The sequence below is a fragment of the Acipenser ruthenus genome, chromosome 11, assembly GCF_902713425.1.
Source record: "Acipenser ruthenus chromosome 11, fAciRut3.2 maternal haplotype, whole genome shotgun sequence".
NCBI lineage: Eukaryota > Metazoa > Chordata > Actinopteri > Acipenseriformes > Acipenseridae > Acipenser > Acipenser ruthenus.
In genome coordinates, this window is record NC_081199.1 from 25,258,514 (window position 1) to 25,277,347 (window position 18,834).

The window sequence follows — 18,834 nt, forward strand, 5'->3', positions numbered from 1 at the left end:
ACATAAGACATGCAGTAATGCCAGAGGGCAGAGTTGAGGGTGTGTCTCCAGACAACAATGATAAATAACTGAATACAGAGGAAGGTACAGTCTCAGGGGGTCTTAACTGAGGTTGTTCGAACCCAACTTCCTCTAGGGTGCTACTCCAATCAATATGCGTTTTCCATTTGCTTCCAACGCAAAAATACATTTTACAAAAGGTGTATCTAAGCACTACCTGCCAGTTGTGTGGTGGTTTCTTATGTGTTTACAGTTTAGAAATATTATAAGAAATGTAGTAAATTCAATGACAAATGTTTTGGCTTTAGCTGAATTTACTGTTGCCTTTAATATGTCTGTATTTGCTAATTTTGGATGTTTAGAAAACTCAGTATTATTCACAAATGTTCTGTCCAGGGTGTAAATTACATTAAGATATCAATTCATTCCCCGAGCCATTACAAAATCTAAATAAACAAAATAAACCAACCAAAACACATCAAGAACAATTTCATTTTAACACTGGACTATTTATTAAAATATGAAATTACACAAATGTGTCAGGTCTACCCCAGTAAGTCAAAAGTGTTAAGATTAAATTCATAGCTATGGTATATTTAAGCTAACCATTACAAATCACTATGTAAGCATTACTGTGTGATTAACACATTATGAACAGCTAACTTACCGAGCACATTTGAAAGCATACAGAAATGAAATTAACATATATTGCTTCTACATAATACAAGCTCTAGGCAGAAAAAAAAAAAATTATACAATTTCTTATCATGACATAGAGATTAAATTACAAGCATGTTCAGTATCAGGATTCGGTAGCCTGAATTTAGCCAAATCTTAATTTGCAAAAATGTTTTAAACTTGTGGAGAAATGTGTACTTGTTCTTCATTCCATAAAATGTTGCCCCCTTAACAGTACATTTTGTATGGCTAAGCACTCACTAAAATGAAAACAAAGGATGTTTTACAAAAGCAAAATTGGCATTTGATGGATCTTCCAATAATTTATCTGGTTGAGAAAGGGTTAGGAAGTAGAGAGTATGGTGAAACCATGCAGTAGTTTGGTGAAATAAATATGTTTCACATTACTTCACAATATTCATCCGTTGCCTTTTCTTATACTGTGATGAAGAATAAACCAACAGGTTATTCTTTCACTGCATGAAAGATAAAAAATGTAACCCCATGACATGCCTTTTCAAAACAATTTAAAGAATAACCAAACTGTAACCCCATGACATGCCTTTTCAAAATATTTTCAATCTTGGCTGCAGAGCCTGAGCCAAGCATGGTTTTCTGCATTGGTTAAAAAGCAAAAAAAGAGGATTGCTCAGTGCAGAGGTGCATTACTACCGTACATTACATTCAAATACAAAAAACACAAGATTTGCTTTACACAATGCAAAAATCTAAGAAGTATACAAAGGCAGGGGGTGTGGGGGGGGGGGGGGGGGGGTGTCAGATGCATCTTTAAACCAAAGTACCTTTGACGTAGCTGTATTTATTTTGGAGTGTATATCTACCAATAATTGCTTTATTCCCTCTTAGTTCATTGACAAAAAAAGATGGCTGGAGTGTAATATTTAATAGAAGCATTCTACATTAAAAAATACAATTCCAAGTTGTTCCAGTCTACCCTAGTCTCCAAGGTAGAAATGTTACCATTGCCACAAACTGTCCCTGTCAGGATTCTAATTAGCTCTGAGGAAGCTGGTTTATTAAAAAAAAACAAAAAACCGCACACACACACCCACACACCATATTCCCATTCCTCCCTTGAATCCTAAACATATCGGTATCCCAATGCATACACCTGTTCAAAAGATGCGCTCCCATCAGTTTCCTACTCCCCAGTAAGGTGCAATTGATTGCTTTCGAGGCAACTAGGATGCCTTTTAAAAAAATGTTAATTATGTAGCCAGTTAGCAATTATCATATCATAGTTCCAAATTATGTATGAAATGCAACTAATATGAAAAAGCAATTCTTAGTTGGCGAAAAAAAAATATAGAAATGCACCTGAAAAAGGGGCAATAAATAAATGTCAATTTTGCTTCTACATACTTCTGTGAGCACAGAATTTAAAACAGATTGAAGTATATTTTCCCCCCAATGTAAACATTCTATCATAAACAAAGGAGTGCTTGCCTCCCCTCTACCCCAGTGAGTTCCAGCAGGAAAAAATGTGAGAAAGGAAAGACAAGTCTCTGATTATAGGAGTGATAACCAAAGGTCCCAAGGAACATTAAATCACTGGTCCCCTTTTAAATGGGGATAAAGTTATTTCATTAAACTTTAAAATTAGGCATATACAGATTTTGTAAGTATACTGACAGTAAGGAGGCTTGGTGGTCCAGTGGTTAAAGAAAAGGGCTTGTTACCAGGAAGTTCCAGGTTCAAGCCCAGCTCAGCCACTGACTCGCTGTGTGTGACCGTGAGCAAGTCATTTAACCTCCTTGTGCTCCGTCCTTCGGATGAGAAGTAAAACCGAGGTCCTATTGTAAGTGACTCTGCAGCAGGAGTTGTGATGCATAGTTCACCCCCTAGTCTCTGCAAATCCCTTTGGATAAAAGTGTCTGCTAAATAATAATAAATTAGAAGATTACCAAGTCTCCTGTGCTGCCCATGTAGTGATTAGGTCTGTTAATCTATAGTGCTGCTTTAGTTTTTCTAAATCTGCATACATTAGCACAAGAAAATGGCTATTGCTGCACTTGCTAGTGCTAATGGAACAACAGATGTTAAAGCTTTGGTTATCATTCCTTGAAAAGGCTTAAAAAGGTTCCAACAGTTTAGCAATAATACATGCTTGGCTGTTGTTCCTTGAGTGAAACAGATTCCTGTAAAAATGCATATGCATTTCAATAGAATGCCTTCATTCCAGGAAGATAAATAAGAACACTACATTCACAGATTCCTAATGAATTAATATGGGACCACTGTTGAAATAACAGCTGTTCTGATGATGGTTTCACATGACTATTTTAAATGTGTTACCACAGTATCTTTCTGGCTTATCGCTGCACAACCTAAACAATCCACAAAATTAGTTTTACTTTACAACTAAATCAAAAGGAAATAACAGTAAGTTTATCATCAAATAAACTCAATGTTCTGCAATAACATTTTAAATGAACATTGTTTCCTATTCATAGTTCAGACAGCTTATATAATACGGTCTAGGTTGTTATGTTACAAGTTTGTTTTGTTTATAAACTCAGTGACGATTGCTTTTGCTACTACCAAACACAAATCATTTTATTGTAAGCGGTACAGCAGCAAATGAAAGCCAGCTGCACATCAGTCAAAATCCACATTAATATCTCTCCCCCCCCCCCCCCCTGTTTAATTTTACAGAGAAATGAAAGCTATAACAAAACACATAAAGGAGTGCTAATTAAGGCTTTAAAAAACATTCTTATTAGCAAAAGTAATGTCTTTGGTTTCCCCTTGTCTTTGAATGTATTTTACATTTTCATTTGAAATATGCAAATATTTCAAAGAGTACACAATAGAAAAGTTGTTATTGCTTTTGGTTACATAATCACTTCATGTGCTTTAGCTGAAACTCCCGCCAATGGTCGAGCTGCAATCAGACCATGTGACCAACAGCAATGGTACCAGGATGCAGCACTTTACATACTGCGTTGCGTTATTCTCAAACCAACCTACAGTTAGATGTAATTATATATATATATATATATAATTATTTTTTTTTTAATATTAGCATTAGCACTTTTTTCACCTTATCCCAATGGAAAAAAAGCTTTCAAAAAACAAAAAGGATTTAACATGATTTTGTTATTATATTCTTGGTAAGTATGAAAAAAACCCCAGACACAGTGACTTTAGCTATTTCTTCCTTTAAAAACAGAAGTTTTATATCCACAGGTCCACATTATCTTGTCAATAGTATACTAGAAACCTAATGCAGGCTTACACTTTATATACACAGCATTGCCCCTTTGGTGTTTCATAATCACCCTGGTGTCCTGCTCCAGTGTAAGCGCCTCGATTTTCTTTAAAGCTTTTAAATGGATTTTTATTTTCTTTGATCTCTCCCACTCTTTTGTAGTCTTGTATAGAATTCTAAAAATGTGTATACCGTTTTAAATGCTTATCTGGTTATATTACGTGTTTTAAATCACATCATCCAAGAACATTTAAAACATGTGTAAGCTACAATATCGCTACCTTGCTTCTTAGCACAAAGCAGCAAAAACATAATTAATTCTAAGAGCTGGCACTTGTGACAAGCCATTAACAAAAAACACCCTTATTTTTGTTCTAATATACACACACATATTAAATCCACTGCACCAGAGAAGCAATCTAATATAAAACTGGTGAACTTGTTCACATACGAAGAGAGTGAAATATTTCATGCTGGAAATTAGTTTCCATCGTATAATGCCAACTCGACTATCCCTGCTTCTTTGGTTGCTTGAAGTGGATGTAGACATTTAGATCTAGCAATACCTAGATGGCAAGTTCTGGTTTGTGGGAGAAACAGCTTAAAGTCACTGGTTTGGTTCAATGTTCTGTTGAGTTTTGGAAAGAAGGATTATGAAGTTTTCAGACTGTTGACTAAGGAGTTAATTGTTCTCAAACTTGGTGTAAGGGTTCTCCTTGGTCAATCCTAAAAAAGAATGAAAAAGGAAATATTTAACTCCGTACATACACAAAAGGTAAACTAAGGGACTTTCAAGTACTGTGGGGAACCATTGAAATCCAGGACAAGGTCACAATACATGGCCAATTCTCATTTGCCTGACACAGACACATTCACTTAAACAACAACTGAGGGTCAATCTTAAGAAACTGAATTAAACAGATGGACATTTCGGATAGTTCCTGTACACTTATGTTTGTCTACTTTAGAGTTGAACAGCATTACAATAGAATAACCACTGATCTAATATGCTCAGATCTGAGATTGTCAATTTACTGGTTGTAAATGTTTAAACAAAGATTAATAGTTCTATTTAGCTTGGAAGTGAAAGTTAAAATAAGCACACGCGCACACACAGTTTTCAGCTGATGCCAAAGAGAACAGATTTCCTTTGACACCAGCAGAGGGCACATGAAACAGTTCGGAGATCTGACTACTATTTGTAGAAGTTTGATCTATTTGGTTAAATCCCATAATGTTTAACCTTTTCAGGGCCAATGAGATCTAGAAATGTTTCTGATTGCACAGCACTGAAGTGTTTGCTTTTAGATTATTCATATCCATATTTTGATGTTTGGGTGTAATTCTAAAATCCCCCCCCCCCCCAATTAATTAATTAATTAATTAATTAATTAATTAATTAATTAAATTAAAATTAAAAACCAGACAATTGTTACCCAGCTCTAAAAATGTAATTAACACTAGAAACATATTAATATATTTTTGAACTAGGTAAGATTATGTTTTTCTATTGCTGAATTCAATTATTTTATCCCTATTTTATCCCCAATTTAGAATGTCCAATTATGCTCCTTCACTGAAGCGCCAGTGCCAATGTGACACTCCCTCCAGAATCCCCAGCGAACACTGGCAACTTCACACAGCCAGGCAGCGAACATGCGCACCCCTGACTGCATGACTCACCCAACACACCACGTGGCCGTGCTTTCACCAGGTGAGCAACTAGTTATTTTTGGTATTTTGCCTGAAAAGGAGAACAGTGATTCCAAAGTTCTGTGCTAAAAACTTGTTCCTCAGGTTACATGACCCAATTAGATCAAGACCCAGAGTTAGACACTCCCACTTGCCCAAGGCGGATTAAATCGGATGAGGACTAGTTGATGTCTGTCTCAGTAGTCCTCTGGGCAAGTACTTAAAACAAATGTACACAGTCTCACGTTCAGTTTTGCATTAAAAAAATGCAGGAAGTCAATTTCCTAATGGGGTGTAGCAGTGGTGAATAAGAATTTGCAAATAATGCTTAGAAAACAGTCACTCGGAACTGAAACCTCCCTTCATCTCCCCTGCAATGCCAACCCCATTTAATGACGTTTTATGTTTGTGTTCTCACTCTGCGCGGGATGCGAAGTTTATCGTTTGAATTTACTGAAACGCGTTGCATCTTTTGAAGTAAGTGTGAAGTCATTTTACAAAAATGTGTGGATTTATACTGGGTTACGAACATTACTGAAGATGTCATTAGCAAAGGGGGCCGGTTGTACTAGCGATGTCAAACAATAGGCCACGTTTTAATAAACATTTTAAAACTAGTAAACAAACAATTACCACAATGAACATTATCGTAATATGTTGCTTAAAACATAACAATATATTCATAATAAAGTTGAGTTCTATAAACAGTAACACGTTTAAAGCTCGGGACCCGTTGTCTGTAGTTTGGTGGTGTTTACATTATCGTCAGCATATTTTAAGTGACTGGAAGCTGAATTTTAAAACACACTTTTCTTATACCAATACAGTACTGCTGAGCAGTAAGCAGTTTGTTTGAAAACCAGGCTTTAATCTGTGAGAATAGGTGCACAGGCGGGGATTCTGTGAGCGCTCTGGGGCTCAAGCACCAATGGGGGAAAATAAGGTCTCGCATACTGCAAATAAATCACCTGTTCTGTCAAATTATACTGTGGATGCTCACAAGCAGAACTGTTATTGCAGTGTTTAAAAATATATATAATTGTTAGCCTCCTAGCTAAGAATTTCATCCCGAGGGCAACAGTGAAACGTATAGACTTTAAATTGGGACTTTAGGTGAAGACCACGTGTGTATGAGAGTACATTAATTATAGTAGATAGTAATTCATAAACATTTTATTTGTGTCATCTGTGTCAATTCCAGGCGGTGCTTCATGGTCGGCAAGGTGACACAGCTGAGAGAATTTTTTCCTCTGTCATCCCGTCTGGTGCTGTCAGTGTCAGTTTCTCAGCACACAGTATAGTTAGTCGCTCAGTAACGAGGTGCAAACAGGTGATTGGTCGATCTGTATGAGCGTTTACGAAGGTGCTTTGTTAAAAAAAAAAAATAATAATAATTTGTAAATCTAAAATTTATAATGGTCTTCATATTTTAGCAAAATAAAATCTAAGCCTTTTTTTAGGGACCCCAACTGTTGTTGATTCCAACTTAACTTTACATCAGGACTAGCAAGTTTCAAAAAGATACTAGTCCTTTGGACTGGTAGCACAGTACTGTTAGTTTCTAACCCTGAAGACCAAACCCATTTTTTGCAAAGTTGACAAACCATAATTTGATACTGTACAACAAGAGTGGCAATAGGGGAAGGGATGTGTTATTCTCATATTTTGATAAAAAGATGCGGCTGTAAGCATAAAACATCCTACTTTCTTTAAACCAGCAGTCAAAAGAGATTTGGCTTAAAATATGCATTTCTCAAATAAGCTGGGTTATTTGCATACTTTGAAACAGATTTACAAGCACATTTCCGCATAACTAGTTTCTCAGTCACTTAATTGTAAAGCACATTTAGATAGAGGTGATAAACGTTTTGTAAACACAAAACTGCCACACTTGTTGGGATACTCACCATACTTGTTTCTGATTTCGTCATGTCGGACCTTCATTTCAGTTTTCCTGCAATGGCAAAAAATGATCTTTCAGGGTATAATTCATGGATTGATTGCAAATCAAAAGACAAAATCTTACTTTCAGAATGTTTATATTGCACAGTTGAAAAGAGGTTCTCCAGATCTATGCAGAATGCCAAATAAAATCTGCCCTCGGATAATCTTAATACCACAGTTCTTGAACTTTTTATTAATCCATCTGGTGTTTAAGGTTCAGGTTTGAGCATGTTCAAGATGCAGCAGTATTACAGTTCCTTTAAGTCCCTTTAATTTTATAACTGTGGAACTGTGACAGACAGTAACGGGTTGTCACTGTACAGGACCTTTTTTTATTGGCTTACCTTTCCTCCTGGCGGATCTTCCTTTGTTCGTTCTGACGGATGATTTTTTCCTCAGTTTTATCTGGTCTGAAACAAACCAAAAACAAGTAGTTTGAGAAGAACATGAACTACATCATTTCTTTGCAGTGACTCAGACAATTTAATTGCAGCACACACTAAATCTTTTTTGAAAGTAGAGCAGATGCAGCTGGTCCACACCTGCATGTAATCCTCATCGTTATAAAAACAGGAATTTGTTGATGTGCACACCAACACTGCTGTAAACTTAATTTAAACCAAACATGTACCAGTATTTACTGAGCCCATTCTACAAACAAGTACACTAGGAACCAACACAGGTAAAGTCAAGCGAACAAGCATTAGGTGTTTAAAATTCTACAAAAGTAGAACAGAGCTCAACTTGGTAAGCAACCCCCTTGGATATTATGAGACTTTTCTACAGCACTGGGGTATTACCCCAGATAGCATCAACCAGCATCTGTGGTTATCCCAGGATTACCCCTATAACAGCTGGTTGATGCAGCCCACGGGGGTTCCACCAGTGCTGTAAAATAAATTCAGCTTACATGTACTAAGCAGTTCCAGTAACAAAAAAAAACTACTAAAAAAACAAAAGAAAATAATCCATCTTTAAACAACAACAAGGAGATGTGATAAGTATTAAAAGATAATATTGTTGAACGGTGTCCCTCACATAAAAAATGACACAAAATAGAAAAAGATATTTCTGCAAATATACCACAAGGAAGTTCCATTACGTGAAACAACTTTCATCGTAAACGTATTCATTTGACGAAAGCTTGCAGGCAAAATTCCTTACGGAGGTAAATTTGAGACACTCACCCTCTAACCTTCTTTTTCCTGCAGCAGCAACAGCAGCAAATGAGAACAGCAAGCAGAAGAGCCCCCAATATCACAGACATGGCGATGATCAGAGCCTGGAAATCCACTGCAAATAAAGACGCGAAATAATTCAGTTAAAATTCAAATATTCAATATGAAGGTCTAATGTAAACCAGCATTTGCTCACCATCAAAAAAAGCCCTCTTTCTTTTACCTTTGGCATTTCGTTCATGATGCAGTAGCTTCAGCATCAGTAGATCCCTACAGTATTTTTTTATAGGAGTAGCCCATGATGGAAAACAAACATGTTCTAAAACCTTTCCAAGCATTGTTATTACCACACATCACAATCAATCCACAGTAAAGGGATGTCAACTTTATAACACTCAGAATACACTGTCAAAAACCAGTCTCTCATTATGCAAGCAAAAATCTGAAGAAGAAATAATCTAATGCTACAGATGCAGGTCTGTTAAGTTTGGCAGCTATTTAGTGCCACACTCAACAGTGCAGGTTAAATAAGTTAGTTAGGTGCTTTTCTAACCTTTTAGGGGAATGCATGCAGTACATTGCAAACGCTGATGCAGTTTTGTCAAAACCAGTTACCAAGATCCTGCTTTCAGCAGCTCAGTGTGCAATAAACATGAGGTTTCATTATATACAGTGCCTTGCAAAAGTATTCAGACCCCTGACCAATTCTCTCATATTACTGAATTACAAATGGTACATTCAAATTTTGTTCTGTTTGATATTTTATTTTAAAACACTGAAACTCAAAAATCAATTATTGTAAGGTGACATTGGTTTTATGTTGGGAAATCTTGGTAGTTTTCCACCATTCCAATAACAAACAGTTTAAATGACAATGTCCCTTGTGTTTCATATGAAACAAAGAAACAAAAAAGTGCCAGAAGCAAGCGTTTGGCAAAGTTGTAGGACCGGTGAAGTCAGTTTAACTGTAATCAAAATGTTTCATACAGTTCCTCATCAGATATAATCTTCTAATCTTACCCCAGCAGACTCCCCATCTGGCAGAGGGCAGCTCACACAGAGACCTGGGAGGAAGGATCGTCCTCACTGGGTAATCGATACACTTCTTGTCTGAGTTGCACCACAAACACTACAACAACACAAAGAAAAACAAACAGTGTAAGAATTAACTACGTAAAAGCACATTAACGTGCTACCAGCTGTCAATTTCACTAAACAACCATTTATAGGGCTGCTGACTTTCCATTCTGGGAATGGCAAATTCCATGTTTTCAAAATGACCAATTCCTATTTTACCAATTTATTAAGAATTAACGTAATTTGAACATAAACAACATTTTTACATTACAAATCTATTGAATTCTTTTTTTTTTTTTTTTTATAAGTCCCTGAGATACTGTAGTTTCCAGGAAAAATCTTTCTTAAAAGCAGTCCACTAGTAACAATGTACTGTAGGTCAGTCAACAAATAAGTGTTTTGAAAAAAACAGCTTATTGCTGGCATTACAATATACATAATAGTCAAAAACAAGGGGCATTATTACAAAAATATACAATTTTCATAAATACAATGTTCAGGACACTTCTCTCCCAACTGTAGTTTCATCTGCAACATTGCAGACTGGTTTATGCTGTACTTGCTGTAAAACTGCTTGCAGGTGTTTCTCGTATACCCTGGACAGACAGAGTTGCCTTAGTTAGAGCAGGGCTCTTGAACTAGTTTTTTTTAATTTAAGGGGGCCAGATTGGGAAAAAGTTAGGAGTAGGCAGGCCAGAGTATTTCTCTGCACAATTTTAAGCAATAATAATTCTATAACTTAATGTACATATATTGAACAATACTTGTTACATTTTACCATATGAATATTACTTTAATAACAGAACATTGTGAGAATTTAACGAAGTATCACTACAAACATTTTAAAATGTATGCGACATATTAATAGTATAACTTAAGAAGAGATCAGTGCTTCTACTTTTGAGCTAACTACTGTGACCTCTGGATAGGTATTTCTAAAAGCTCCTTGTTTGGTTTCAAAATGCCTTTTCGTATTGTATTCCTTAACTACGGACACACATTCATTGCACAATAAACACATTGGCTTTGCGTTTGGTACAGTTGGTAAAAATAAATAAGTATTTATTGGTTCACTCATTGTTGAATCTACAATTTTCTGTTCTTACTAGCTAGAGTAGAGAGAGTCATGTTATAGCAACACGAGTAAAAAAAAAAAAAAAAAAAAACTCAATCACTCAGAGTACGTAGTATTATTAAGGAGTTCATGATAAATTCGAAATAATTTAAAAAAATAAAGGTTTCACCTCAACCACCGTGTCGTTTCCTTGTGTTGAGCGGGTACATATATTTAGTAGTCGCCAATTGATTTTACCCCGTTTTTCTCCCAATTTGAAATGTCGAATTGTATTTTAGGCTCAGCTCACCTCTACCACCCCTGTGACTCTGAAGCGGCGAAGACAAACACACGCTGTCCGAAGGATGTACCGTCAGCCGACCGCTTCTTTTCACTCCGCAGGCCCGCCATGCAGTCAACCCAGAGCTACAGTATCGGAGGACAACGTAGCTCTGGGCAGCTTACAGGCAAGCCTGCAGGTGCCCGACCAGTCCACAGAGGTCGCTGGTGCGCAGTGAGCCGAGGACATCCTGGCCGACCTAAGCTTAGATCTTCCAGCATTAGGATCAATTAAATCAACCTGGTTCTCTACTATACTGAAAGAATGCACTTGCAGAGGGGAAGGCAGTTGTTAGCAAAGCGCGAGCATTAAGAATGAGGATTGGGCAATGGAATGTCCTGAATAATGTATGTCAAGCCAAATTCAAAACGTATCACTTGCTATAAACCCCAAACACACTCTCCTGTTTTTGTATGTACTGTATAAAAATGTTTAATACATTGAAAATTACTAGGTCAAAAGCAGCATGAGAATGCACTTTACTGGCACACCCTAAACAAAATCAAGTTGATGATCTCATGACACGTGCCACATACTCACCGAAACATTCTTCAGGCAGACTTCACAACTGGTGTTACTGTGAACTGAACAAGCTGTGAAAAACAAGACACGATAAACAAGGCATGTTAGGACCATACATAACCCCCCCGCCAAGGATGAAAATAACACAGACTTCAGTACCATGAGATACACTGCATGAGGAATACTGTCCCATAAACACAAGAGCAGTTTCTTAAAGTGGTTCCCAACATATAGCCTTCAGAAAATAAATATATATACAGTACTGTGCAAAAGTTTTAGGCAGGTGTGAAAAAATGCTGTAAAGTAAGAATGCTTTCAAAAATAGACATGTTAATAGATTATATTTATCAATTAACTAAATGCAAAGTGAGTGAACAGAAGAAAAATCTAAATCAAATCCATATTTGGTGTGACCACCCTTTGCCTTCAAAACAGCATCAATTCTTCTAGGTACACTTGCACAAAGTCAGGGACTTTGTAGGCATATAGGTCAGGTGTATGATTAAACAATTATACCAAACAGGTGCTAATGATCATCAATTCAGTATGTAGGTTGAAACACAATCATTAACTGAAACAGAAACAGCTGTGTAGGAGGAATAAAACTGGGTGAGGAACAGCCAAACTCAGCTAACAAGGTGAGGTTGCTGAAGACAGATTACTGTCAAAAGTCATACACCATGGCAAGACTGAGCACAGCAACAAGACACAAGGTAGTTATACTGCATCAGCAAGGTCTCTCCCAGGCAGAAATTTCAAGGCAGACAGGGGTTTCCAGATGTGCTGTCCAAGCTCTTTTGAAGAAGCACAAAGAAACGGGCAACGTTGAGGACCGTAGACGCAGTGGTCAGCCAAGGAAACTTACTGCAGCAGATGAAAGACACATCATGCTTAGTTCCCTTCGCAATCGGAAGATGTCCAGCAGTGCCATCAGCTCAGAATTGGAAGAAAACAGTGGGACCCTGATACACCCATCTACTGTCCAGAGAAGTCTGGTCAGAAGTGGCCTTCATGGAAGACTTGCGGCCAAAAAGCCATACCTCTGACGTGGAAACAAGGCCAAGCGACTCAACTATGCACGAAAACACAGGAACTGGGGTGCAGAAAAATGGCAGCACGTGCTCTGGACTGATGAGTCAAAATTTGAAATATTTGGCTGTAGCAGAAGGCAGTTTGTTCGTTGAAGGACTGGAGAGCGGTACACAAATGAGTGTCTGCAGGCAACAGTGAAGCATGGTGGAGGTTCCTTGCAAGTTTGGGGCTGCATTTCTGCAAATGGAGTTGGGGATTTGGTCAGAATTAATGGTCTCCTCAATGCTGAAGTACAGGCAGATACTTATCCATCATGCAACACCATCAGGGAGGCATCCGATTGGCCCCAAATTTATTCTGCAGCAAGACAACGACCCCAAACATACAGCGAAAGTCATTAAGAACTATCTTCAGCATAAAGAAGAACAAGGAGCCCTGGAAGTGATGGTATGGCCCCCACAGAGCCCTGATCTCAACATCATCGAGTCTGTCTGGGATTACATGAAGAGAGAGAAGCAACTGAGGCTGCCTAAATCCACAGAAGAACTGTGGTTAGTTCTCCAAGATGTTTGGGCCAACCTACCTGCCGAGTTCCTTCAAAAACTGTGTGCAAGTGTACCTAGAAGAATTGATGCTGTTTTGAAGGCAAAGGATGGTCACACCAAATATTGATTTGATGTAGATTTTTCTTCTGTTCACTCACTTTGCATTTTGTTAATTGATAAATATAAACTATTAACATGTCTATTTTTGAAAGCATTCTTACTTTACAGCATTTTTTCACACCTGCCTAAAACTTTTGCACAGTACTGTATATTTATAATATATATATATATATATATATATAATTAATAAACAACAACAACAACAACTCGGGACAATGAATCAAACAAACATTCTGTAGTCACTTCATAGGGATATGGAAACTTTTTCCCACAATGCATAGAAACATAATTTGCTTACATTTGAAAACACATTAACTATGACAAGCACTATGTCCTTGATGTTTACACAGGAAGTGAGGATCAAGAGATGCATTTAAAATTTAAAATGCTACTGCTTCATTGCACTCTCCAGACCTACTGTAATGCTCCCTTCAAAATCAAACACATTATACTATAGGAATAATATACTGATATTACTGCCACATTTGTGGTTAAATGAAATACTGTACATGTGCTTCCAACTTTATGACAAGGACACTCACCCCAAAGCCCTAGTGGAATTATAAATCATTACTAGGAGTGGTGCTCTACAGTTTGGCTCTCTCTATTGACCTTGTAAAACACTGCAGGACAACAAGGTTAGTAGCCTGTATTAAATGACAAATGGTACTATACAAACAATCCTAATACAAACCACCCACTTGTAATGTTCGTTTCAAGGTCTCCATCAAACATACAGGATTTATTGTAAAACCAAAAACCACAAATTTGCATGCAGTATACTTACAAAAGTTCCATTTTGTAATTGTGTGTATGTATACAGATGTATGTGTGTATAATTATATATATTACACACACACACATATATACACACACAGTGCCGTGAAAAAGTATTTGCCCCCTGATTGTCTGATTTTCTGCATTTTTGCATATTTATGACACTGAATGTTACCAGATCTTCAACCAAAACCTAATATTAGAAAAAAGGGACCCTGAGTGAACAAATAACACAAAAATTTGATACATATTTCATTTATTTATTGAAGAAAGTTATGCAACTCCCAATGCCCCAGTGTGAAAAAGTAAATCGCCCCCTTACTCAATAACTGGTTACGCCACCTTTAGCAACAATAACTGCAACCAAACGCTTCCTGTAGTTATTGATTTGTCTCACAGCGCCATGGAGGAATTTTGGCCCACTCCTCTATGCAAAACTGCTTCAACCCAGCTGTGCTTCAGCTTCAGCTCACGGATGGATGGCCTGACATTCTCCTGTAGAATTCTGATACAGAGCAGAATTCATGGTTCCTTCAATGATGGCAAGGCGTCCAGGTCCTGATGCAGCAAAGCATCCCCAAACCATGACACTACCACCACCATGCTTGATCGTTGGTATGAGGTTCTTACTGTGGAATGCAGTGTTTGGTTTTCGCCAGACATAACGGGGCCCATGTTGGCCAAAAAGTTCCACTTTTGACTCAGCTGTCCATAGAACATTGTTCCAGAACTCTTGAGGATCATCCAGGTGCTTTTTGGCAAACTTGACACAAGCATTCATTGTTCTTCTTAGTGAGCAATGGTTTCCGCCTTGCTACTCTGCCATGAATTCCATTTTTTGCCCAGTGTCTTTTTGATGGTGGAGTCATGAACACTGACCTTAGCCGAGGCGAGAGAGGTCTGTAGATCCCTGGATGTTGTTCTAGGGTTCTTTGTGACTTCCTGGACGATTTTATGCCTTGCTCTTGGAGAGATTTTGGCAGGACGGCCACTCCTGGGAAGATTCAATACTGTCCCAGACTTTCTCCATTTGGACAATATGGCTCTGACTGTGGTTCGGTGGAGCCCCAGAGCCTTAGAAATGGCTTTGTAACCCTTTCCAGACTGATAGGCATCAACAACTTTTGTCCGGAGGTCTTCAGGAATTTCTTTTGTTCGTGGCATGATGTGCCTCTAGAACCTGTGTGCTGACAACTTCACTCTGATGGTAAGGGCCAAAGTTAGTCAGATATATATTGGGCAGGGCTGGCCCAAATCAGGCCTGGTTGTTAACCAAAGTACTCAAACAGCTGACCCTAATTATCCCTTTAATTGGGTCGAGTTAACTAGGAGGGGCAATAACTTTCACACCTGAAGATTGCATGTTTGATTACCTTGCACACCAAACAAATGAAAGAAGCACCAAACTTTGGTGTCATTTTTTCTCTCAGACTCCCTCTATATACTACTACAACCCACAAAAAAATCTGACCAAATACAATGAAAAATGTGCACAAATTTGCAGAAAATCAGACAGGGGCAAATATTTTTTCACAGCACTATATAGTGCATTTGAAGACAAGACATGCTTTAGGCAGGTCAGTAGGCTGATTTCTATAATAATTCAAAACTACAGTATGTCAGTATGAGTGGATATTTGGGGGTTATCAAGCACTTAAAGAATTAGGTTATATTGCCCCTTCCGATAAGTGTTTGAAAACTGTAGGAATGCTGGTTGTTTAAAACTCGAAGACTTTTACTTAGTTTTTAGCTAGGTTGCTTTTATTTTGTACTGGAGCAGTATAAAGTCTGTTTTGTAAGGGTTACACTGGCAGTAAAAAAAAAAAAATTAAAAAAAACACACACACCACAAACCTGACAAACCTGTAACATAGTGGATCTTTATCAAATCTCTATACTCCAGTACTTCCATTTTCAAATAGTGTTGTAGCCGGAGAAATGCAGTTTTTGATAACAAATCACTGTATTTCTTGAAAAACTTCCCACACAATCACGTGATCACCAAAGAATGAGGCTAACAAGATCACATGAATTTCAGCAACAAATGACTTCGTAGTTTACATAACTGGCCATTCTAGGACACCTAACTAATTAGTGTGAATGTCTTACACTGTAAAATTAAATGAAAATAAATATAGATAATATAAATTAGTTTACTGGTGTGCTTTTTGCACGACCTTTCCTTGACAGCTATTCAGGTCAGCAGTGTTAAAGTCAGTTCAAGACTGTTGATGAAACGTCTTTGACTGGACTTGTCATTGGTTGGATATCGATGGCTTTTCAATATAACAAACGTACCATTTTAATGATTGGACCAAGTCAAATGTAGCGTGATAAATGAACCTGTATGCGAGCCAACACCTTAATCATAAAAACTGATTTCATTTTGGCCTGGTGAAGGCATTTTAAAAGTACCACCTGATAATGCAGAGATTATCAATGCTAGGAATGGGATTTGTACATGTCCTATTAAACACATTATCACTTCCTTTCTTTTAGGTGTGTGAGTCTGCTACAACTGAGGCCATGAAGTTCTAAAATAGATTTAAAAAATAAATAAATAGGTCAAATGACTTGGCATGTCTGCTTACCAAAAAAGTGACAATCTTTTAAAACACGACCAGAATAATAAATAGGGTAGCTGGCTCTCTTATATATATTACAAAGAATCTTAGAATTCTGAAAAATAACCCACTCCGCAATTCCCCTCCACAGTGATAGTTTTCTAGTTATGTCAAACGACATTTGATGTAAAAACAATGTGACCTGTAGCGATAGCGTTGTTGTAATTAAACAATAAAACGTTTGGAATTGTTTTCAGCAGACTGGCGATTATGAAACTATATTGAAACTACTGTTCCACTGTGTGACTAAACAAGTTCAGGGAAGTTGAAAAAATAAAATTGAAATTCTATTTGTTGCTCAATTACCGGTCCAGAATATTTAAAGCAAAATAAGTGCTTACACAGTGCCATCAGTGCAAGAATATGAAGAGAAAACAAACATAACTTACATGTACCAGGCTCGGCAGTCTGTCCCACGATTAAACCTAGATTAAAAACAACCAACACGAAGGGCACCAAAATCCGTAACTCCATTTTTAAAACTATCCTCGGCCTTATGTTAATATCACACGTTTAGTAATTCCGCTATTGACAACAACGAATGTCCGCTTTGTTTTAGGGGTGGGGAACAAAAAATAAAGTTTCGCTCAGCTAGTTATGGGCAAGTTCTTTTTTGCCTCCCTAGCAATATTCACCGTTACCTGGCTGTCTGAACAAATATTTGTATAACTCACTCTACCACACGCAACACTAAAACTTTCCACTGTTGTCCTAAGAACTCCTCAGCTTCAGGCCGTGTAAGAAAGTAAAACAAAGGGGGAAAAAAATGGGGTTGGTTCACATCACGTGACTACACCGAGGGCGCGTTGGATTTGTCAATTTCACAGATTACATCAGGGCGAAAATCTTGTTGCCTTTTTTTTTTTTTTTTAAATAGGAGCGCCGTTTGTTGGCAACATCAACTGGCCGGAATTGTCAGATTTGGATCAGCCCCACCCTTTTCGTGAGAAATTAAGCTAATTGATAAATAGGTAATAGTATAAATTTAGCAAAAAACAATTCATTGCAGTTATGATAAATATCTTGCTAGTTTTATACCATTAAATTTATTTCTGAAACAAATTGCCTTTGAACTTGACGCAGCTGTCACATGATGGGTCATCTACGTTTGTTTGCTGTGGATTTATCTTAAAAGCCTTTTTTTTTTTCCTCTGCCGTTCATATGTATTTATTTATTGCATTTATATAGCGTTTTTATACAAAAGTATCGCAAAGCACTTTACAGTACATAGCAGAAAAAAGAACAAACCACAATATATTTGTATAGCATGTCACACATACAACTGCCACAATCAGACCACTTAAATAACAGATTTAAATAACAGTACACACATAATACAAAAGCAGCAATTTTAAATTTACATTAAAGCTCACTAAGATAAGAAAGCCATTTATAAAAGTGTGTTTTTAGTCTTGACTTGAAAACTGTAACAGTCCCAGCTCCCCTGACAAAGGCAGAACATTCCATAATTTAGGAGATCTACAAGAAAAAAGCCCTCCCTCCTACTGTGTTGCTTTTGTTGACCCTAGGAATAACCAGCAGCCCCGTATCCTGTCATCTCAGAGTGCAGTTTGGAAGATACGGGGTCAGTAACTCTTGCAAATAACTAGGTGCTAATCCTTTCAAGGCCTTGTAAGTTAACAGCAAAATCTAGAAGAATTAAAACTGATGGAAAGTTCAAGACAAAGTTTATTATCAGCATATCATTAACAACTCTGACAAGGGCCGTCTCAGTGCTATGTGCAACACGAAAACCAGACTGAAACTTCTCAAATATACCATTAAGAGTTAGACATTTTTGTAAGCGAATTGCAAGAACTCTCTCTAGAACCTTATCAAAGAATGGTAGGTTGGAGATTGACCTATAGTTATTGAGGACTTCAGGGTTCAAATTGTGTTTCTTAAGCATCGAGTTTCTTTACCACAGCTACCTTAAGTGCTGAGGGAACTATACCGGAGGAAAGTGAACCATTTATAATTTTTAAAATGTGGGTATTAATAACACTAAGAACATCTTT

The 18,834-nt window shown here is 37.3% G+C and overlaps 1 protein-coding gene across 1 annotated transcript; it reads right to left on the reverse strand.

Moving 5' to 3' along the window:
• Positions 1 to 488: 488 nt before the first annotated feature.
• LOC117426981 (pituitary tumor-transforming gene 1 protein-interacting protein-like) lies at positions 489 to 17,647 on the reverse strand. The gene is made up of 7 exons (XM_034045271.3): positions 17,205 to 17,647; positions 11,736 to 11,788; positions 9,745 to 9,853; positions 8,734 to 8,839; positions 7,891 to 7,956; positions 7,510 to 7,556; positions 489 to 4,636 (listed from the first exon to the last, which is right to left on the reverse strand). Exons 1-7 carry the CDS (start codon positions 17,287 to 17,289, stop codon positions 4,593 to 4,595), a joined length of 510 nt encoding a protein of 169 aa, XP_033901162.1. The 5' UTR covers positions 17,290 to 17,647; the 3' UTR covers positions 489 to 4,592.
• Positions 17,648 to 18,834: the final 1,187 nt, after the last annotated feature.

Coding starts and splice junctions, on each gene's coding strand:
- LOC117426981 (XM_034045271.3), bottom strand. CDS start 17,289: ATGGAGTTACGGATTTTGGTGCCCTTCGTGTTGGTTGTTTTTAATCTA. Junction 11,789..17,204: donor GACTGCCGAGCCTGGTACAT/GTAAGTTATGTT, acceptor TGTTTTTCACAG/CTTGTTCAGTTCACAGTAAC. Junction 7,957..8,733: donor AGGAAAAAGAAGGTTAGAGG/GTGAGTGTCTCA, acceptor GGTTTGTTTCAG/ACCAGATAAAACTGAGGAAA.